At 47.8% G+C, this 23,392-nt stretch overlaps 1 protein-coding gene across 1 annotated transcript in view; it reads right to left on the bottom strand.

Moving 5' to 3' along the window:
- Positions 1-23,392, bottom strand: part of LOC308275363 (syntaxin-8) — a gene marked incomplete at both ends in the record, with an annotated part of 226,081 nt that overhangs the window by 185,293 nt on the left and 17,396 nt on the right. The window contains one exon of the mRNA XM_080713584.1: positions 20,554-20,646. Coding sequence (XP_080569710.1) covers positions 20,554-20,646 — 93 coding nt within the window. The remainder of the gene's footprint in view (positions 1-20,553; positions 20,647-23,392) is intronic.

Here is a 23,392-nt window from a genome sequence, read left to right as displayed (position 1 = left end):
TGGGAGTATAGCCTGGAGGTAGAAAGCCTCTGGGTTCCACCCCTAGTACCACCAAAGAATAAATAAATAAATAAAAAGCAAAAGTGTGGGTTCTGAAAAGAGGCGTGAAGATGAAGAATTCAACTCTAAGAATTTGATTCTCAGAATTTTTTAATTCTAACATGGGGGACCGCCAGCCTACTATCTCTACTGGCCGACCCCTGCTCCTGGGTCAATATCTCTACTGGTCGACCCCTACTCCTGGGTCAGTATTCTCTATTGGGCCGACAATGGGTTTATCTTTCTAGAGGTATTTACACAGTTACAGGTCAATCAATATCCTCGTGCTATCACCACCGGAATACAATAGAGACCAGTCCAAAGCACATACATTACAGGTAGGTTAATCAGTACCTTCCTGCCATCACCACCTGATCTTATCCCACACCTTTTACTTTGAACTTTCCATAACCTCAAACCTTGTTGACTCTGGGCGAAGGACAGTCAGCTGAGTCAGAAGTATTCTTTTAGGGGGAAACCTTCATGGCTTCCCACACACCTCTAGCTCTTTTTATTTCTTATTTTGAAATAGGGTCCAAGTGGCTGCGAGTCCTGCTGAGGCTGGCAATCCTCCTGTCTCAGCCTCCCAAGGATAAGGGTTTGCAGGCGTGTGCCACCGCTCCTGGCGCTTACGTATTTCAAACTAACCAAACTGTTTGACAGAGCTCCCTCACCTTTGATGCTAAACTGTTTGAAATGGGTAAAACGTCAACAAAAGACAATAAAGGGTCTTTATCACTGCACTCATGATTTTCCTAAGAGTCCTGGCAGGACTGTCCAGACAGAAAGAGAACGTGATGTTTCTCCCCAAAATAAGCTGCCAGGACCACATTACCTTCCTCCTGAGGCTGCTTGAAGGATTCTAAATCCCCCCAAACTCCGACTCAGCAACTCCAGTCCCTTTCTTGTGCCGTCTTCCCTGCCTGCGCACTTGGTTCCAATCAGACTGCTTCCTTCCTGCTGCATGGCTTTTGATGACCAGAGTTCTCCAGTCCCTTCCACCACCCTAGAGCTAAGCAACTTCTACTTCTAAAAGCACGTTCTCTGAGAACCCACAAGAGGAACCTAGCCCAAACAAAGGCCTTCATTTCACTCACGGAGATGGCCTTCACTTGTTCCACCTGGGGCTGTGACGGGCTAAGGTTTGCCCTCAGGAGCGTCCGCCCTCTTTTTAGATCTCCTTCCTTCTGCAGAGCACGTCTGCCTTTCCCAGCCATTCGCATTCCTAGATCCTCCATCACAGTAAACATCAATAAGTCAGATTTGGCCGGGTGTGGTGGCGCACGCTTGTAATCCCAGCGCTTGGGAGGCTGATACAGGAGGATCGCACAGGTTCGAAGCCAGCCTCGGCTACTTAGTGAGGCTCTTGGCAATGTAGTAAGACCCTATTTCCAAATAAATTATTAAAAAAAAATAGAGCTGGGGGAGTGTGGCCCGGAGTTAGCCCTTGGCTTCCACATCTCAGTACCACACACACACACACAAAAAAAAAAAAAAAAAAAAACTAATAAACTAAGTCATATTTGGCCAGGCGTGAGGGCACACACATGTAATCCCGGGACTTGGGAAGCTGAGACAGGAGGTTCTCAGGTTCCATCTCAGCAATAGGAAGATTCTCAGCAACCAAGTGAGACTCTGTTTCAAAATAAAAAATAAAAAGGGCCAGGGGTGTATCGTGGAGATAGAATGCCCCTTGTTTTGTTCCCTGGTAACCCTCCAACACACACACACACACACACACACACACACACACACACACACACTTATATATGGTTAGTCCTCTGTGCAGAGAAGAACTTACATAGAAGGCCTAGCTGCTTTTCTTCGAAGGGTGTGCTTAAAAGCTTAGCCCTGCCGGGCGTGGTGGCGCACGCTTGTAATCCCCGCGCTTGGGAGGCGGAGACAGGAGGATCACGCAGGTTCGAAGCCAGCCGCGCTGGCTTAAGAGACCCTGTTTCCAAATAAAAATATAAAAAATAGGTGTCTGGGAGTGTAGCCCGGAGGTAGGAGGGTTTCCAGGAAGCCCAGTACCACAGGGAAAAAGAAAAAAAAAAAAAGCTTGGCCCTGGCTGGTGTGTGGGAACTTGGATTTGGGGAGCGTTCCCTCAGTGAACTGATAAAAACGCTTCACTGTGGCTGAACTGCTTAGACAGCGTGGTTTATGTTGAACACCTGCCTTCCTTCTGGGAATCTGGAACTGTGTTCCTGCCAGGCAGGAGGTGACCCACCTCTGTGACCAACATCCTCAGAAACCTCTGGACACAGCCGGACGTGGTGGTGCACAGCCCTGATCCCGGTACTTGGCAGGCTGAGGCAGGAGGACCGCAAGCCTCTGCAACTGAGCAAGCCCCTCGGCAACTCTGGGAGGATTTGTTTCAAAATAAAAAGGCCCGAGGGTATAACTCAGAGGTAGAAAGCCCTGGGGGTTGATCCCCAGTACTGCAAAACACAACACAACATCCGGGGCACTGAGTGTCTCAAGAGTGCAATGTTGATTGGGACATTTTGTACGTGTTGTCACGACTCATTTTGGGGGGAATAAAATGCATGCCGTGTTGACTTTTTGGGGCGAGGGCCCTTGGAAGGTGACAGCTGGTTTCCTCTGCAGTTTACCCATGAGCCTTTTCCTTGGGCTGATTTTGCTTTGTATTCTTTTACTATGATAAATCATCCTAATGGAATGCATCCCCCCCCTCACACACACACACACACACACACACACACACACACACACAGACACACACACACACACGTTATAATCTTAAGTCCTAAAAGCAACTGATCCTGGTAGATTCTTTTTTTTTTTTTTTTTTTGGTACCTCAAAAGAAAAAACCGAGGTTCTGATGTTACTGATTTGCCTGAGAAAGGAGCCGGAGTTAGGATTCAAACCCATCCAACTGGCCCTGGCGCGGGACTCTGCGTCCTCCGGAGCTAAAAGGAAAGGTAGCTAAGAGAGAGAGCCAGGTGCACACCTGTGTGCACACACCTGGAATCCAGGCTGTAATCCCGGTACCTCAGGAGGCTGAGACAGGGGGGTTGCGGGTTCAAGGCCAGCCTCAGCAATTTAGCGAGACCCTCTGCGACTTAGCCTTGGGGCTCTCATCCTAGCCTCCGGGTTTCTCTTCCTGGAGCGGAGGAGCAGCGCCGCTGTGCCCGGTGGCCGGGGCCGAGCCTCCCTCCCGTGTGGCCTGCTCCCTGCATCTACGATGGCTCGGCTCATCCTCTGGAATTCTCGGGGACGCTCTCTCTGGCTTTCTCTATGGAAGTGCGTTCTCCGACTCGGGCTCCACTGGACGGCCGCGGCAGCCTCCCTCTTGGAGGTCAAATAGGAGCTGTGGCGAAGCTCAGGGGAAGGGCAGCTTGACGAGGCACCCACACCGGCTGTCCAGGGCCCGAGGATCAATGTCCCTTTCCTTGACACACACTCCCTCTGGAAAACCCTTGCCTCTGTCCAGTTAGACGGGCTCCCAGACTCCCCATGTGGCCAGGGTCAGGACCAACATATGGCCTCGAAGAGAGCACTCAGGGGGTACCTGGGCCAGAAAGGACAGAAGGAGTGAGTCCTTGTGACTCAAAGTGGGTCCAGCCCCACTCATCCCCAGAGCTAAGCTGGCAGCAGGGCCACAGGCAAACACCAGGCCGCTCAGAGAAGCTTTTTGCGTGGTCAACAGATTCAGATACTCTGGGTTCCTTGCTGTGGTATAGTTCAAATACAGATAGACACCGGGCATGGCGGGGCACGCCTGTAAATCCCAGGACCTGGGGGGCCGAGGCAGGAGGTGCACAGGTTCAAGGGCAGCCTCAGCAATTTAGCAAGGCCTGTAACAACTGTAGCAAGATCCTGTTTCAAACTAAAAATTAACAGAGGTAGAATGCCTCTGGGTTGAATCCCCAGTAAAACACACACACACACACACACACACACACACACACACACACACACTCATTCACAGATATGCAGCCAAAAGACAGTCTTTACCTCTTGTTCCTGGCAAGAGCTTCAAAAACCCTTGATAAGGAAGCAGGCGTGGTGGCGCACGCTTGTCATCCCAGAATTTCGGGGACTGAGACGGGAGGATGGCGGTTCGCAGCCAGCCTCAGCTACTTAGTGAGGCCCTTTGCAACTCAGTGAGATCCTGTTTCAAAATAAAGATAAAAAAAAAAACAGGCCTGGGGGCCTGTAGCTCAGAGGTAGAATGCCCCTAGGTTCAATCCCCAGTACCAAAAAGAAAAGAAAAGAAAAAAACCTTCATAGGAGTGTCTTTTGTTATTTGTAATGAATCCTTTAGGACTCATGGTAAAAAGACATGAGTCCTTAGACAGTTTTCCAGGGAACGGCTAGACATACACATGCTTAGCAGGTCGACATATTGACCTCCAGGAAGGGGGAGGAGGCTGGACTGAGATCCATCAGGGCCAGTGACTGAATGAATCACACCTACGGAATGAGGTCTCCGTAAACCCCTGAACCACAAGGTCCTGGCTGCTTCTGTGTCTGTGAATGGGGCTGGCTCACCCACAGAGGGCAGGAGACTCTGCACCCCGTCACCCCCAAACACACCTTGCCCGTGCGCCTCTTCCACTCCGCTGGGTCGCATCCACTCCAATAAAACTCTAAGCACCAGCATCTGCAACCACAGAACGTCCCTGAGTTCTGTGAGTTGTTCTAGGGAACCGTCACACTCCGGAGGGGGTTGTGGGAACCCTGAGCTGGACAGAAGCGCTTGGGGGTTTAGCCCAGACTCACAGCCGAAACCAGGACGCACGGCTGCGGTGTACACTGAGGATGGTCTTGGAGGCTGCGCCCTGCGGTCCGTGGAGTTTGAGGTTAAGTTTGGGTAGTGTGAGTGATGACTGGAACGCTGTCCTCTGCTCTCTTCCTCACTCTCTCTTACTATAAACCAGCCCCGTCCTACAGATGAGTAATGGGGTCCTGCTAAAGAAGCGAAGGCCCTCACCACGTCCTTATACCGTCCACTCAAGGAAAACAGCCACTTGCCGCCACATCTCCAACTTCTGTGATCTTATCTGTAGGAAGGACATCTGTAAACACAGCAGATGACAACTTGGGGAAACCACTCACATCACAGAAGCCCTGGAAAAGAACTTCCGCGGACTGTCCAAAATATTTATGGCTACCGACGCCTCCGGAATACCAGTTGTTTCCGTGGGACAATCTCTACAGCCACTGCGACCTCATAAAAAATGTCGGGGAGACTCTGAGTTGCTGAGGCTGGCCTCAAACCCACGATCCTCCGGTTTCAGCCTCTGGAGTACGGAAGGATGTCAGGTGTGTGCCACCTTAGCTGGCCAAAGGGAGACTTTGAGCTCCAGACAGGAGTGTGAGCAGACGTGGCTGCCTCCCGCCTTCCCATGAGGACAACAGCAGTGACGATATTTGTTACTGATAATACCAAGGCGTACTGTTGGTGAAGAGTCACTTTGACGACGCACGCGCTTGAAGAAGAGGCTGGGGGGGCTGCGTGGACACGTCAAACCGGGGGAGACAGTGTGACTTGTCATGCAAGAGGCTACGGAGAGGCCCCCTTTCTTCTTGCTAGAGGCCTGGAGAGGTGCCAAACTGGAGTCCGCGGTTACCAGCAGCTTCAGAATGGCCCACAGAGAAGGGGCGGGACTGCAGAAAACCAGGCTCTGAGTGTGTTCGCCCTGAGCCCTGCGCGTGTGCAAGGGGGCCTAGCTCGCAGCCGGAGCCCGTGAGCAGGTCTCTTTGGAGAGGAAGGTCGGCCTGGGCAGTGGCCATGGTACTACCGTCCAGAATAGGGAAGAGTTACAGAGGAGACTGGAGGATAGACACAGAGGAAAAGAAGTCCCAGGACCCGAGGTTAACATTCTCCCTCTTATTACTTTTGATGTGGGAGTTGCAGCAAAGGGTCCTACATCAGCTTGTATCCTTTCTACCTAACCGTATCTGTGAACGGTAAACCAGCCAACTGGTAGACCCCGTCCAGGTCTAGGGCTCTCAGCCCAGGCACCCAGTCAAGAAAGCAGCCTTTGGGTAAATAAATCTGTGCTAATACGAAGAGGGCCTATCCCAGCCACCTACGCTGCTCAACAGCATCCTTCATGCATAAACACAAAGAGTCCATAGAGAATTAGCAGAGCCGAGTGCAGTGGCACACACCTGTATTCCTAGTACTTGGGAGGCGGAGACAGGAGGATTGCAGGTTGGAGGTCAGGCTCAGCAACTTACTGAGACCCTGCTTCAAAATAAAGAACAAAGAGCCAGACATGGTGGCACGTGCTTGTAATTCCAGCACTTGGGAGGCTGAGACAGGAGGTTCACAGGTTCGAGGCCAGCCTTGGCTACTTAGTGAAGTCCCCCGCAACTTAGTGAGACCCTGTTTTAATATAAAGAATAAAAAATAGGACTAGAGATGTAGGTTGGAGGTAGAATGCTTCTGGGTTCAATCCCCTATACCACACACACACACAAAAAAGAATAAAACAGTGCTGGGGGTGTAGCTCAAAGGTAGAATGCCCCTGAGTTCAATCCCTATCACAATAATAATAACAACAATAATAATAATTGTTAATAATAATTGTGTGATCATTATACCTATAATTATTATAATAATTGTTAAAAATAATCAATAGTTATTATAGAAAAATAGTAGATATGTATGGAAAAGCTAACAGTAGGTTTATTAGTTAGCAAGGGCTGTCAGAGCAAAGTAGTACAGACTGGGCAGTTTCGACATTTATTTTCTCATAAATCTAGAGGCTAGAAGTCCAAGAAGGCGTCTCAGGTCAGAAGTGGGCAGAGACAGCTTCTCTCTGGCGTGCGTCCTCCCTGCGTCTGAACGCAGCATTCCCTTTACGCGTGTGTCCTGCTTTCTTCTTCTTTTTTTTTTTTTTTTTGGTGGTACTGGGGTTCCTGGAAGCCCTTCTATCTCCGGGCTACACTCCCAGACCTATTTTTACATTTTTATTTGGAAACAGGGTCTCCTAAGCCAGCGCGCATGCGCGGCTGGCTTCGAACCTGCGCCATCCTCCTGTCTCTGCCTCCCAAGCGCGGGGATGACAAGCGTGCGCCACCGCGCCCGGCTCCTGCTTTCTTCTTATCAAGGGGCGCTAGCCATGCTGAATTGGGGCTGTCCTGATGGCTTCAACTTAAATGCCTCCCTGGAGACCCTCTCCCCAAATAAAGCCACATTCTGGAGTACTGGGATGTTAGAATTTCACCATAGGGGTGGGCAGAGCAAACTTCAGCCCATAACAGCATGAAAGAGAAAGAGGAAGATCGGCAAGCCAAAACGTACCTTAAGAAACTAGAAACGATGTCGAGTAAAAAGGAAAAATTTAAAGTTCTAACTAGTACCATTCAAAGGTGGAAAAGATTCCACCATCTTAAAAATATATTTTTGTGGCCTGGCGCGGTGGCGCACGCTTGTCATCCCCGCGCTTGGGAGGCGGAGACAGGAGGATCCCGCAGGTTCAAAGTCAACCGCGCTGGCTTAAGAGACCCTGTTTCCAAATAAAAAGTATAAAATAGGTCTGGGAGTGTAGCCCGGAGGTAGAAGGGCTTCCAGGAACCCCAGTACCACCAAAAAAAAAAAAAAAAAAAAACAACGGGCGTGGTGGCGCACGCTTGTAATCCCCGTGCTTGGGAGGTGAAGACAGGAGGACCGCGCAGGTTTGAAGCCAGCCTCGCTGGTGCTTAGGAGACCCTGTTTCCAAATATATATATATATTAGGTGTCTGGGAGTGTAGCCTGGAGGTAGAAGGGTTTCTAGGAACCCCAGTACCACCAAAAAATAAAATAAAATAGGGCTGGGGGTGTAGCTCAGAGGTAGAATGCCCATGGGCTCGATGCCTAGTGCCATACACACACACACACACACAAAAAATGAAAATAAAATAGGTCTAGGGATGTAGCTTGGAGATAGAACGCCACTGGGTTCATTCCCCAGCACTACCTACACACACACACACACACACACACACACACGCGCGCGCTTTAAAAGAGCTGAGCAATTATAATCAAAGTCAGAAAAACATGTCCATAAATCTAAATAAAACACCAACTATAGAAAAAAGGGGAGCTTTAGTTTAAAACAACACAAAAGACTGGGAGTTTGAAGGCAGGTGTAAGAATTCTAAACTTGATTTATGCAGAGATATTTGCTTGGCTTTGTTAGAAAGATGTAAACTTAGGCGTGCACGTTAAAAAATGTGGCCAGGTAGGTGGTCTGATGGAGTATCCCATTCTTGGGTGGGGAAATTCCTTCTCCCCTACACTGTCACTTCCCAGCTTCCAGCTCTGTCTGCAAAGCCCACTTCCGGCTGCTCCCTGGGCACCGGAACCATAACCCCATTCTCCTCCCTGTGTGGGTGTGCGCACACCGGGCACCAGGGCCGGTGGACTCAGGCTCGCGCCCACCCACCCCGCGCGGGTTCGCGCCTTCCTTTCTGGCACCTGGGGGCACTCCTTCTGTTGCTGGCCAGCTCAGCTAGGATTGTAAAACAGTTTCACAGAATGGTTTACCTAACATCTCCATGTGTTTAATAAAACTGGTAGAAGACATTGGACTTGGACTAGGCTCCTGTACTGGGTCCAACAGCCCAAACCAATCATGGAGTCTCTCATGCTAAGCATTCATCTGAAACAGACTCAGGAGGTCCTCAGGTAGCACCTGTTGGTTAGTTACGGCAACTGGGCCCTGGTCACTCCTCAGCAGCTGGCTGATACGAACAAGGCACACTGAAGCCCCTGATCTCATGCCTCAGTATTCTATCCATAAACACTGCCTGTCCACACGGTAGCCTGAGAGTTCTTCCAACCTGTTCTGTTTAAGACAGCTGTCTGATCATTAATTAAGCCAATTAAGACCTTTAAATTGGTTGGAATTTTGTCTGTGTGTGTGTGTGTGTGTGTGTAATTGGGAATTGAGTCCTTGAGCATTCTGCCTCTGAACTACACCTCCAGTCCTATTTCATTTTTATTTTGAAAAGGGGTCTCACTAAGTTGCAAAGGGCCTCACTAAATTACTGAGGCTGGCCACAAATCTACAACCTCCTATCCCAGCCTACAAAGTACTGGGATTACCATCATGTACCACTATGCCTGGCCTTTTTTTTTTTTTTTTTTTTTTTTTTGTGGTACTGGGGTTCCTGGAAGCCCTTCTACCTCCGGGCTACACTCCCAGATCTATTTTATATTTTTATTTGAAAACAGGGTCTCCTAAACCAGCGCGCATGGCTGGCTTCGAACCTGCACGATCCTCCTGTCTCTGCCTCCCAAGCGCGGGGATTACAAGCGTGCACCACCACGCCCGGCTATGCCTGGCTTTTTAAAATATTTGAAACAGGTCTCACTAAGTTGTGGAGGCTGGCACCAAACCTGGCATCTTCCTGTTGCAGCCTCTCAAGTATTGGGATGGCAGACATGTGCTATCACAGCAAATACGGATTGAGCCACTGAACCCAGGGGTCTTCGAGCTTGGGGCACATCACCAGGGCTTGGGTTTTGTTGTTTGGTTTTTGTTCTGAAACAGGGTCTCCACCCATCAGTTGCTGAGGCAGGTCTTGAACCCGCGATCCTCCTGTCCCAGCCTCCCAAGCACTGGGATTACGGGCGTGCAACGCCACACCTGGCTGGCTTTGTCTTCTGATACGCCTTTGGGAAAGGGTCTGGGAAGGCTCGCTCTCATTAGCTCAGCCCCTCATTTTAAGCAGAAATCTGCACCGTGAGCAGAATCAGCCACAGGGAGCCCCTAGGGCGCTTGTGATGTGGGCACCACACAAATTAACCCCTTCCAGGCTCATAACCCTATATAATAAAGAGTCCAGGAATCCCCACTTTACAGGAGAGTCGGGAGCGCAGAAAGGTGAGCTCAGTCATAAGGGTCAGAAAGCGGTTGAGGCCTGGAAGCAAGATATTACCACTGTGATTGTCATTCGTGCCACTCAGCAAGTATTCTCGGTCCCTCTACTCCCTGCCCGAGCCTTAGGCAGGATTCCCTCTCCCAGTGGTGGGACGGGGCTCGACCGGCCGTGGGCAGTGAGGCCGCAGGGGAGCCGACTCGTCCCTTCTGGGCTGGGACAGGACACCTGGAGGCTCTTGCTTTCTGCTTCAGGATCCAGCAAGGGTTGAAACGGTAGCTTTCCTACCAGACAGAGGTCTTGAGTAATTATGGCCACCCGTGAAACACAATAGGAAGAGATTGAGCCTGGTGCGGTGGCTCACACCTGTGATACCCGCACTCGGGGGGCTGAGACAGGAGGGGTGCAAGGTTGAGACCAACCTTAGCTAGTTGGCAAGGCCCTCGGCAACGGGTCCTGTGGAGAAATGGAGTTTTTAAAAAGGTTAGGGGTGTAGTTTGGACGTAGAATGCCTCTGAGTTCAATCCCTAGTCACCTCCCCTCCAAAAAGCAATAAAAAAAAAATATATATATATATATATTTAGAGGTGCGTGTGTTGTGTGTTGTGTGTTACTGGGGGTTGAACCATTGAACCCAGGGATGTTCTACCTCTGAGCTATACCTCTAGCTCTGTGGATCTCACTACTTGCTGAGGCTGTCCTTGAACCCACAATCCTCCTATCTCAGCCTCCCAAGTACTGAGATTACAGGCATGCCAGTGACTGGTTTGTTTGTTTTTTTTTTGTTTTGTTTTGTTTTTTTGTGTGTGTGTGTGTGTGTATGTGTGTACACTGGAGATTGAACCCAGGGACAGTTTACCTCTGAGCTATATCCCCAGCCTAATTTTTGAAACAGGATGTCATTGAGTTGCAGATGGCCTCCCTAAGTCGCTGAATCTAAGCCTCGAACCTGCGATCCTCCTGCCTCAACCTCCCGAGTACTAGGACTACAGGCCTACGCCATCACACCCAGTTGGGCAGATATTTTCTTAAAATGAGCATGTCACTTTGAAGAAAAATGACCAACAGTGTTGGTTACTGCTAATAAAAGATCAGAGTTTTCAAGTGGAAATTAGAATCTTGGAAAAACTCTATCTGTCACCACAAGCTTGAAAGCTGCTCGATACTTAAAAGACTTTCCTGATGAGATCAGTGGGTACACTGAATGTGATTTTTTTTAAATATTGTATAATGAAATGCGTCAACATTTGGAAGATCTGTTTAATTCAGTGAACCAATATTTTCCAAATGATCGATGCATGATGTTACAAAATCCTGCATGCGTAAAAGGTTAATTTAAAGTGTGAGGCAGACCAGCACACCCTAATGGAACATAGTTGCAACAGATGGTACACACACAGGGACAGGAGGGTCTCCTACCAATGCACATTTGCAATTTCATCTCTGCAGCAGGCTGAGGCAAAGAATCGCAGGTTCAAGGCCAGCCTGGGCAACTTGGCAAGACCTAGCCTCAAAACAAGAAATAAAACAGGCTGGGGGTATAACTCAGTGGCACAGTGTCCCTTGGTTCAATCCCAGTAACACACACACACACACACACACACACACACACACACACACACACACACACTAAACAACAACAAAACCCCCATAAAGAATCTGTCTTTTATTAAGCCAGACATAAAAGATGTCTATAAAAATATAAAACAATGTGACTTCTCTAATTGTTTGTTTTGGAAAACAGAGCGATCATAAAATTATATGTATTAAGATATAATGGCTTCATGTTATTTTAAAATTTCCTAATAAATTTTTTACGTTTCTCTTAATTCCAAATGTATTACATATCAAAAGACATGGCCCACATAAACAAAGGTTTTTAGGAGGTGTTTTTCTTTTGTGTATGATACTGGGGGGTTGAACCCAGGGTCATTCTACCTCTGAGCTACACCCGCAGCCCTATTTTATTTTTATTTGGAAAAAGGGTCTTGCTAAGTTGCTAAGGTGGGCCTCAAACATGTGATCCTCCTATCTCAGCCTCCCAAGTACTGAAATTACAGTGCCACCATTTCCAGCTTCTGTAATTTTTAAGAACGTAAAAGATCCCGAGCCACAAACTCTGAAAAATAGGTTACCAGGTAGAAGTAACTAAGAGAAAGCCCATGTAGTGATATTACTATCTATCAGACAAACAGACCTAAAAATGAATATATTAAATATTCATTTAAATACATTTATTTAAAATTTATTTAAAATATATTTATTTAAATTAAAAATATATATTTAAATATATTTAATATATTTAAATATTTAAATATATTAAAGCTATTTATATGACAAAAAGATAGAATCAATAAAAACACAGTGTACACATAGGTAACTAATAACCTGTCCTTGAAGAAAAACTGATCTAATTACATGAAAAAATTGTCATATTCACAAACACTGAAGGAAATTCTATCATCTTTTAGAGGAAGCACAGAGGTCTCACCCAAACTAGAGATACACATTCTCTTTAACCTCACGTGGGGTAGTTATGAATTTGGGGTTGTCATTAAGCCTCAGAGGAGACCTTAAGTTCAAAAGAACTGGTGTGATATTGGACAGGATTCTCTGGTTCCTTTGCAATTCAGTGACAAAATTTACAATAAAAAGATTAAAAAGATGGTGCCGTGGTTTGGACACTTGAGTGACCCTCAAAAGCCAAAAATATTGGGAGATGGTGAACATCTTAGAGGTGAGGTGGAGGGCATACCCAGGGGTGACTGGAGGAGCCCGGCCCCTTCCTTTTTCTTTCTTTGTTCCCTGGCTTATGAGGTGATTTTGTTCTGCCAAATATTCCTGCCATGATGTACTGCCGCGCCACAGGCCCAGAGCGGCAGGCTGACCAACCACAGACTGAAGCCTCCCAGACCGTGGCCAAAACAAACTTTTTCTCTCTATAAGTTAATTATCTCAGGTATTTTGCTTTAGTCATAGAGAGCTGACGAACACCGACGGTTTGGAAATGAATACATTTAAAATGTAAAAACAATGAGGAAAGTCAGTGGCAGTTATAAAAACATGATAGCCTTAATTGTAGTCAAATCACTAAATATCAACATTTGTGAAGTACAGAATTGATATGTGAAGGAGGACTGAAAGTGTGGTATACTCAAAAAGACAAAATAGTATAAATTGGCGCGGAGCCCTAGTTCTGTTTAAAATTACAGTGAACATAACTATTTCCTGACTAAGGCTGTTGACCATGGCTAAAGCACCCAGAGTCCTTCCCAGGAAAATATAAATCCTCTAGTTTTCAGGGCCTAGAGATTTTCACACTGCGAAGCCCTCCACACCCAGGCTCCCAGCCCCTACGCAACTTCATCTTGGTATTTTCTCATTACTCACTATTTTCCAGCCACAAGGGCCTTTTGATGTCTGTAACTCAAGAGGCTCTCTGCAGCTTCTGGGCCTGCGTGTGCGCTCCCCATCTCTGCACCGGCTAGCCCCGGCCCCTTCCCCAAGCCAAGGCCTCCCCCCTACACTTCACTTCAGAGTCAGGCCTTCCCGCCCTCGCCTTCCAGAACTACCTGTTCTCTTGATAGCTCTCCTCTCACGCTGATAAAATGCCTTTATTTTAAGATGCATTTGCTTCTTATCTGTCTCCTCAGCTAGACTGGTAAGACCAAAACTGTTAAATTGTTTTTTTTGCGTGCGTGCGTGCATGTGCATGTGCATGTGCGTGTGCGTATGCGTGTGTGTGTGTGTGTGTGTGTGTGTGTGTGTGTGATACTGGGGGATTGAACCCAAGGGACACTCTACCTCTGAGCTACAACCCCAGCCCTATTTTTTTTTTTTTTATTTCGAAACAGGGTCTCACTAAATCGCTAAAGCTGGCTTTGAACCTGCGATCGTCCTGTCTCGGTCTCCCAAGGACTGGGACTATGGGCGCGCATTACCAGGCCCGGGCTGTTTTTCACTCTACTGAGAATGAGTCACACATATAACTGGGACTTGGTAAATATTTGAGGAGTGAATAAATGTCCCCTTGCCGATCTGGCTATTTTTCTCCCCCCAAAGTGGCGCTCTGTTTAGATGAGCTGACCGCTATGGGACAATGGGGGGAAAATGCTGTTTATAGTGTTCATGTGTGTATACATAGACGTAACCTATGTAACAAATATATATTTAACATTTAAATATTTACAGAAAGAGATACTTCAACATGTAAGTACTTATATTAAATCTATAATATATAAATTATTATATACAGAATTATGGCTCTTTTTTTTTTTTGGTGGTACCGGGATTCCTGTATACCCTTCTACCTCCGGGCTACACTCCCAGACCTATTTTATATTTTTATTTGGAAACAGGGTTTCTTAAGCCAATGAAGCTGGCTCCGAACCAGCGCGATCCTCCTGTCTCCGCCTTCCAAGCGCCCGGCATGGCTTTCTTATTTTAAACAAATTACATAGATGAAACCAGAATCAATCAGTAGCAAATTGAACCATTTCACATAACTGCAACCCCTGGCCCCAGCGTCAGGTGCAGGCCGAGGGTCGCGCGACACCCTGGGCCCCGCCTCCCCTCTCAATGGACCCTTCTCTCCGGTCTGCTGCCCTGCGCGCGGGGTTCTGGCGGGCATTCTCCCAAGTTTCGCGACCACGTCTGTTCCTTTGCGTTTGCTATTCCTTCTGCCTAAAATGGCCTTCCCTGCTCAAGATGGTAGCTCAGTGGTATAGCACTTGCCCGGCATGAGTGAGGCCCTGAGTTCAATCCTCAGCACCCCAATAAACAAACAAACAAACAAACAAACAAACAAACAAACGTACGTGTGAAGTGGGTATTCCCTTGGCTTTTCGTACAGATCGCTCCTGTTTACCCTCTACGGATTCATGGATGCTGGGGACGGAGCCAGTGCTTCCACAGGGCCACACGGCCACGGAGCTCTGGCTTTGTTTACCCTTCTGAATCTTCCCTAGATGCTCCTTTTTTCAGGGAAGCCTTCCCTCGCCCTCAGATTGTGCAGGCTCTCTGGCTACGTGATCTAGCAGCACCCTGCAGTCCAACCACCGACTTGCACCTGTGTAGCACCTCTCGCAGGAGACAAAACTCTTTTCACCTGTCACAGCTGGTCCTGTGGATCCAGGCCCAGGGCTAGCACGGCTCAGACAGTGTGTGCTTCATAAACAGCCACACACTAGAGGGTAAGAAAGGGAAAACTCGTAGTTTGGATCTAAAAAAAAGTGTTTTCTAGGCTTCCTAAGGCCCTATTCTTATCAGAAAGAGAACAAGTTTATTTTGTTTGTTTGTTTGTTTGTTTTGTGCAGGTTTGGGGATGGAACCTAAGGGCATTTGACCTCCGAGCTGCACCCCCTGCCCTATTTTCTTTATTCTTTATTTTGAAACAGGGTCTCACTAAGTTGCAGAGGGCCTCACTAAGTAGCCGAGGCTGTCCGCGAACAGCGATCTTCCGGTCTCAGCCTCCCGAATGCCGGGATTACAAGCGTGCGCCACCGCGCCCGGCTGAAAACAAGTTTATTAATAACCTAGAGAACAGGTAGCTTTGAAGCTATTCAGCAAAATGCTCAAACATGTGGACAGAAAAAAAGGTTAAAAATGTATGCGTGGGTTTTTTGTTGTTATTGTTAAAATCAGAAAGTAAAAACAGAAAGCAAAGTAAATAGCAACTCGGAAGAAAAAAATTAGAGACCTAGAGGATTGATCCAGGAGGTCTATATCTGATCAGTAAGAACCGCAAGAAAAAGAAATGGAGACACACACACACACACACACACACACACACACACACATTTTCCAGAATGAAACCTCTGGGTTGTAAGAGACTTCATGGACCTAAATTAATAAGTGAAAATATATCTACATCAAAGTATGCTGATAAAATTTCCACACATCAGTGGTAACTAAAAAAAAAAAAAAAAAAAAACTAAAAGGGTCAAGCACAGTGCATGCCTGCGACCCCCAGTACTGAAGAGGCTGAGATAGGAGAATCAGAAGTTTGAGGTTAACCTCAGCAACTTCACGAGGACCTCAGCAACTTAGAGGCACCCTGTTTCAAAACAATTAAATACAGCTGGGGATGTAGCTTGGCGACAGAATACTCCCTGGATTCAACCTCCAGTTTAAAACAAAAATTCTAAAAGGTGAGAGAGAAAGAGAGAGAGAGAGAGAGAGAGAGAGAGAGAGAGAGAGAGAGAGAGAGAGAGAGAGAGAGAGAGGGAGGGAGAAGGAAAGGAAATCGGTCACATGTTGAGGATTAAAAATCATAATGATGGCCAGATGCAACAAGACACGTCTGCAGTTGCTCACAGGAGGCTGAGGCAGAAGGATAATTTGGGACCAGGAATTTGAGGACCGTCTGGGCAAAGTGAGACTTCATAATTAATAACAAAAAGCAACAACAACAACAAAAAAAAAAAACCTAGCCGGGCATGATGGTGCATGTTTGTAATCCCAGCATTCAGGAGGCTGAGACAGGAGGATTGTAGTTCTCAGACAGGCCCTTTCAACTCAGTGAGACCCTGTTTTAAAAATAAAGAATAAAAAAAAATCGGGCTGGGGTTGTAGCTCAGGGGTAGAACACCCCTGAGTTCCATCCTCAGTACCGGGGGGGGGGGGGGGGGATCCTTGCCAGTAATGATGGCGCACGCCTGTAATTTCAATACTTGGCAGGTTCAAGTACAGACAAGCCTCAGCACGTAGTGAGACTCATCAATTTAGCAAGACTCTGTTTCAAAGTAAAAAACAAAATAGGGCTGGGGGTGGAGCTCAGAGGTAGAATGCCCCTGGATTCCACCCCCAGCACCCCACCCCAACAAACACACACAGGCTTGTGCCACTGCACTTGGTACTGGTAAGGATTTTGCATGTGTGTGGGGGGAGGGGGACTGGAGATTGAACCCAGGGGCATTCTACGTCTGAGCTACACCCCCAGCCCTATTTTATTTTTATTTTTGAATCAAGGTCTTACTAGATTGATGAGAATCTCACTGCTTGCTGAGGTTGTCCTCGAACCTGTAATCCTGTCTCAGCCTCCTGAGTACTGGATTACCAGCCTGTGCCACCATGCCCGGCTATTAGTAAGGTTTTGACGCTTGATTCTGGAATGGCCCGACTGGCCATTATCCCGGCCTATTGTTTCTCTCATTTCATGAACACCAAAAGAATAACACAGTGGCCTGGCAGCCGATGTAGAGATACTGACAACGCAAGTGGCCGCCTCCCCACTGCCCTGGCTTCTCAGGACACACTGACGAGGCTGCTGTCCTCTGCTCAGCCCGTGGATATACCGGCCTGTGCTCACATTATGGAAAGAAACCCAGCCAACAGCTGTCCTGGCGGGGATGTAGTCAGCAGTCCTCAGGGAGTCTCTCAGTTCCTGGGAGAGAAAATGGCTGACTCTGCCCTCTCTCTGCGGATAAACTGCACAAGAGAAAACCACCGCTCTAACCTCTGGCTCCCCGGGAGGCCACCGCAGGGAAACCAGCTTACGTTGGCAGCCGGTGGGCAGTACCTCGTGTCTATGTGTAGGCCTGTCCTCCGGGTCTGGAGCGGAGATGGGGGCTGAGGGGGCAGGAGGTGCTAACGTGCGTGCCAGGAGGTCCCGCGTGACGCCCAGAGGCACATGCATGTCCTGCTCACGTGTGGGGCCCGGGGAGCCACGTGACACCTCGGAGGTGATGTGCAGGCAGTGCTAAGTACATCCCTTCCCACTTGGAATAGGGTGCCGGTTCTCCAGCCTGAGGCACACTGAAATCAATCTGGGGAGCTTTAAAAAACAATGATGTTTGGCCGGGCGTGGTGGCGCACGCTTGTAATCCCCGCGCTTGGGAGGCTGAGACAGGAGGATCGCACAGGTTCGAAGCCAGCCTCAGCTACTTAGTGAGGCTCTCAGCAACTTAGTGAGACCCTGTTTCCAAATAAAATATAAAAAAATAGGTCTGGGAGTATAGCCCGGAGGTAGAAAGCCACTGGGTTCCACCCCCAGTACCACCACACACACACACACACACACAAAAACCCCAACAAAATAAAGAATAAAAAATAGGGCAGAAGGTGTAGCTCCGAAGTCGAATGTCCCTGGGTTCCATCCCTAGACCCCCCCACACACAAAATAAATAAATATTATATAAACAGTTATAAATGTTAGTGAGGATGTGGGGAAATAGGAACGCTGTTGGTGGGATTGTAAAGTAGTCCAGCTGTTATGATGAACAGTGTGTGGGTTCCTCAAAAGCCAGGGAATGGAACCACCACGGGACCCGATCACAACACTCCTGGGTGTCTTCCCCAAGGAACTCAAGCTAAAACTGCTCTAAAGATGGATACAAGCTGGGCGTGGTGGCGCACGCTTGTAATCCCCATGCTTGGGAGGCGGAGACAGGAGGATCGCGCTGGTTCGGAGCCAGCCGCGCTGGCTTAAGAGACCCGGTTTCCACATAAAGTTAAAAAATAGGTCTGGGAGTGTAGCCCGGAGGTAGAAGGGCTTCCAGGAACCCCAGTACCACCAAAAAACAAAAAAAAAGATGGATACGCACAGTTTACAACAGCCAAATTACAAAACCTGTAATGTCGACAGGTAATGACAGGTAATAGAAATGTGGTCTACACACACAATGGAGTCTGACTCGGCCATAAAGAAGAACACGACGACTATTTGCAGGAAAATGGATAAAACCGGAGAACGTGATGCTACGTGAGATCAGCCAGCCTCAGACAGTCAGGGCTTCAAGAGTTTTCTCTGGGAACTGGGTAAGCGCTGACTGCGTGATGTGTGCATGTATGCCGCCACCATCTCGTACTCCATTAAGATGCATGGTTATAGCCGGGCGTGGTGGCGCACGCTTGGCATCCCAGCATTGGGGAGGCTGAGACAGGAGGATTGCGGTTCGCGGACAGCCTCAGCTACTTAGTGAGGCCCTTTGCAACTCAGTGAGACCCACTTTCAAAATAAAAAATAAAAAATAGGGCTGAAGGTATTGCTTGGAGGTAGATTGCCCCTGGGTTCCATCCCAGGTACTATAAAAAAAATTAGATAGATAGATAGATAGATAGATAGATGTATGTTTGGGTCCCAAACCCCGAGCATATGTACTAAGTATAAAGTACTGTGGGAAAGCCAGGCACAGTGGTACATGCCTGGAATCCCAGTATGTGGGAGGCTGAGTTCAGAGCATTGTGGGTTCAAAGCCAGCCTTAGCTGAGATCTTAGTGAGATCCTGTTTCTAAATAAAGAATAAAAGGGCCAGGGAGGTAGCTCAGAGGTAGAACCTCCTGGACTCAACCCCTTAGAATCAGAACACAAAAATAAAACATAAAAAAATACAGTACTGTGGGATATAGAGTAATGAGCCCCCACAGATGTGCGCAGCTTAGATCCTGGAACTTGTCATTATGTGAGGTTCCGTGGCAAAGGGGCCTGGAGGTTGCAGGTGGAATTAAGGCTGCGAGTGAGCTAGCCTGCAGGGGCGATGAGCCTGGATTGTCTGGGCGGGGACGATGGATCCCAAGGGGCCTTGAAGGTGCCAGAGGGAGGCTGCATTCCCAGAATTCCTGGTCGGAGTGATGTCTACCCTACTGTCTCTGGCTGTGTAGACGGAGGAGGGCGCCAGAGCCAAGGGCTGCTCTGGAACCCTGTGCCCAACTGTCCACCAGACACAGCCATTTGGCCTCATTGGCACCCCTGGATGACATGTCCGAACTGGACATGTGCTCTTCCTCTGCAAACGAGCGACTCCCCTCCACTCCGCTGACCACCTGTCACCGTAAGGGTGAGTGCCGTCGGCCACTGCGTCCGCTCTGTCCTGTCCATTTCTACAGCCGTGACTCTCGCCCCCTCTTACCACGCCACACCGCTCAGCCACCAGAGCCCCGCAGACAGCATCCGCGTCCCAGAGCCCTGTCTCTCCCAAACTAGTCTGTTCACAAGTTAATCAGGCCCAGATCAAAGACCTTCTAACTTTTTTGGGTTTTAATCCCACAGCCTGGTAACTATGGTCAAAGAAGCCCAAACTCTACTGGGTGTGTAGAGGAGGCTCACGCAACCTTGACTTGTCTGCGGTCAGTGTACCAAGCACTGGGCAAGTTCGTACCACTGCCACGTCACAGAGACGCTCTTGGGCTGGGTGTGGTGTCGCACACCACCTGGGATCCTAGTGCTCGGGAGGCTGAGACGGGAAGGTCACGGATCCACGCCTAGCCTCAGCAACACCGTGGGACCCTCAGCCACTTAGCGAGACCCTGTTTCCAAATAAAAAATAAAAAGGACTGGGGTGTAGCTCAGAGATACAACGCCTTTGGGTTCAACCTCCAGTACTGAGAGAGAGAGGGAGGGAGGGAGGGAGGGAGGGAGGGAGAGAGAGACAGATTGAGATTGTGTGCATGTGCGCGCAAGCGAGCTCTTGAGACATGTGGATCATAAAACAAATATTTTTAAAAGCAGTTACTGAGAACTGAACTTTTTTTTAGCCAAATATCCTTACATAGTATTTTATAACTACAATCAAAATCAGCCACAAACCACCCTCCATTGCACTGAGCCGAAACCATCCATTGACATTAGACCACTTTTGATGTCATGTAAGTTTTAAATCACTCGGGAAGCATTCCGGCCCATAGCATCTGTACGGAACGGCAAACCGGGGCCATCGGAGACTTGATCTTACCGTTTTGTTCGTCCAGCTCGTTGCCAATTTCTTGCCCCATTTGTTTTTGGCGACTTATGATAGAGGAAAGAGCGTCAAGGCCTGCGTCCTGTTCTAAAAGAAAAACACCAAGAAACAGTTAACTAAAGATCAGAGAAAAACACCTGCGAGCCCGTAAATATACCCAGGTAGGTAACACAACTCAATTCATGATACAAGACATAGAAAAGTTAACACCAATGGAATAAAAAAACTGTAAATAATTGCTGGGCACAGTGGTGCACGCTGGTAATCCCAGTATTTGGAAGGCTGAGATAGGAGGATCACCGGTTTGAGGCCGGTGTGAGGTAACTTAGCAAGACCATTTTAATATAAAAAATGAAATACATAAACCGGGCGTGGTGGCGTACGCTTGTAACCCCCGCGCTTGGGAGGCTGAGACAGGAGGATCGTGCAGGTTCGAAGCCAGCCTCAGCTACTTAGTGAGGCTCTCAGCAACTTAGCGAGACCCTGTTTCCAATTCAAATATAAAATAGGTCTGGGAGTATAGCCCGGAGGTGGAAAGCCCCTGGGTTCCACCCTTAGTATCATACCAAAAAAAAAAAAAGGCTGAGGGTGTTACTCAGAAATAGAATGCCACACAAAAAAAAAGAAAAAATTGAATAATTACACCACACCTTCTACTAAAGTGATCTCTAGAAGAAGAATGAAAATTACAAGCATATGGAACGACATAAAGCCAGGTGTGGTGGTATGCTTTTAATCCCAGAACTGGGGAGGCTAAGACAGGAGGATCGCAGGTTCGAGGACAGCCTCAGGAAGTAGTAAGACTCCTATTAACTTAGTGAGACCCTGTTTCAAAATAAAAATAAAATAGGGCTGGGGGTTTAGTTTGGAGGTCAAATGCCCCCCGTTTAATCCCCAGTGCCAGACACTAAAAAGGAAATAATACAAGATTTTGGCTCTATAAGCATTTAAAATTTCTGGAATTTAACATTTGAAGAGCAATTGTAAACTAGCAATAAAAAGATAATGTCTCAATTTTTTAATTAGCAAAGGATACAGATTAAAAAAAGGCACAGAAGAATGCTAACAGGAAAAATAAACACAAAAAGAACTTTGAAAACACTACAAGTTCTTCTGTTGTTTGGTTGGTTGGTTGGTACTGGGGATTGAACCAGGGGCATTCTACCTCTGAGCTACACCCAGCCCTACTTTTTTATTGAGAAGTTGCTGCGGGCCTAGCTGCATTGCTGAGGCTGGCCTTGAACCTGCAACTCTCCTGTCTCAGCCTCTCAAGTCCTGGGATAGCAAGTACCCAGCCTCTCGAGTACCTAGCTGCCACACCCGGCCGAGCCATCTCTCTTAGCAGGTTTCTTCAGGACGTGTACCTTTCGGTGCACAGTGGCACCCAGGGGCCTGTAAGCTTCTCCCTACGCACGCCCTCCTGGGTGCTTCTTCTTCTTTTTTTTTTTTTTTTTTTTTTTTTTGGTGGTGGTACTGGGGCTCCTGGAAGCCCTTCTACCTCCAGGCTACACTCCCAGACCTATTTTATACTTTTTAATTTGGAAACAGGGTCTCTTAAGCCAGCGCGGCTGGCTTCGAACCTGCGCGATCCTCCTGTCTCCGCCTCCCAAGCGCGGGGATTATATCCTGGGTGCTTCTTGATAAGAGCACTGAACTGCGTGTAGTGAGACCTCCACCGCTGTCACCGGCACCCACCCATTGGGCGGCACACTGTGATTTCTCAGATCCAGTGGCCCTCAGCCCCGTGTCTGTGCTTGGCCTTGGGGCACAGGGCTCCTCAAGGACACCCAATCTCAACCTGAGATTAGTAGCTGCACCTTGTACCATTCTTTCTCTAGAGTTCTATGGAGTATTTCCGTAGAGTTCTCTTGTTTTTCTTGCTAGCTTACACTCACAACTCTCATTCCCCGTTGTAGTTAAAGTTTCTATAATTTATTTTATTATGGTACTAGGGATTGAGTCCAGGGGCATTCTACCTCCAAGCACATCCTCAGCCCTATTTTTAGTTTTTGATCATTATTATTATTATTATTATTATTATTATTATTAGTAGTAGTAGTAGTAGTAGTACTGGGAATTGAACCCAGGAGCTTTCTACCTCTGAGCTACACCCCAGCCCTATTTTTTATTCTTTATTTTAAAACAGGGTCTCACTAAGTTGCAGAGGGCCTCACTAAGTAGCTGAGACTGTCCTCAAACCTGCGATCTACCTGTCTCAGCCTCCCAAGTACTGGGATTACAAGTGTGTGCCATCAGGCAGAGGTTATTTTATTTTTTGTTTTGAAACAGCTTCCAAGTTTCTGAGAGCCTCACTATGTTGCTGAGGATGGCCACAAACCTGCAATCCTCCTTAGCCTCCCAAGTACAGGGATTACAAGCACGCACCACCACACACACAGCTATTTTATTATTTTATTTTTCTCATTAGGTTGCTCAGAGTCTTGTTAAATTGCTGAGGCTAGCCTCAAGCCTGTGTTTCTCCTGTCTCAGCCTCCCAAATATTGGGACTACAAGCATGCACCACCATACCTGGTTTTAAAATTCTTTATATGGAACTATTCATGTCAAATTCCTCTTTCCTAAATGGACCTAATGATTCCTTTTTTTTCCTTTTTGCAGTACCAGGAATGGAACCCAGGGGCAGTTGACCTCTGAGCTACACCTCCTGCCCTATTTTTTTATTCTTTATTTTGAAACCGGGTCTCACTGAGTTGCAGAGGGCCTCACTAAGTAGCTGAGGCTGTCTGCGAACCACGATCCTCAGGTCTCCACCGCCTGAATGCTGGGATTACAAACGTGCACCACCATGCCCAGCCCAATGATCTATTTTTAA

This window comes from Muscardinus avellanarius (assembly GCF_963383645.1).
Source record: "Muscardinus avellanarius genome assembly, chromosome: 16".
Taxonomy (NCBI): Eukaryota; Metazoa; Chordata; class Mammalia; order Rodentia; family Gliridae; genus Muscardinus; species Muscardinus avellanarius.
This window is presented reverse-complemented; position numbering and strand designations above follow the sequence as displayed.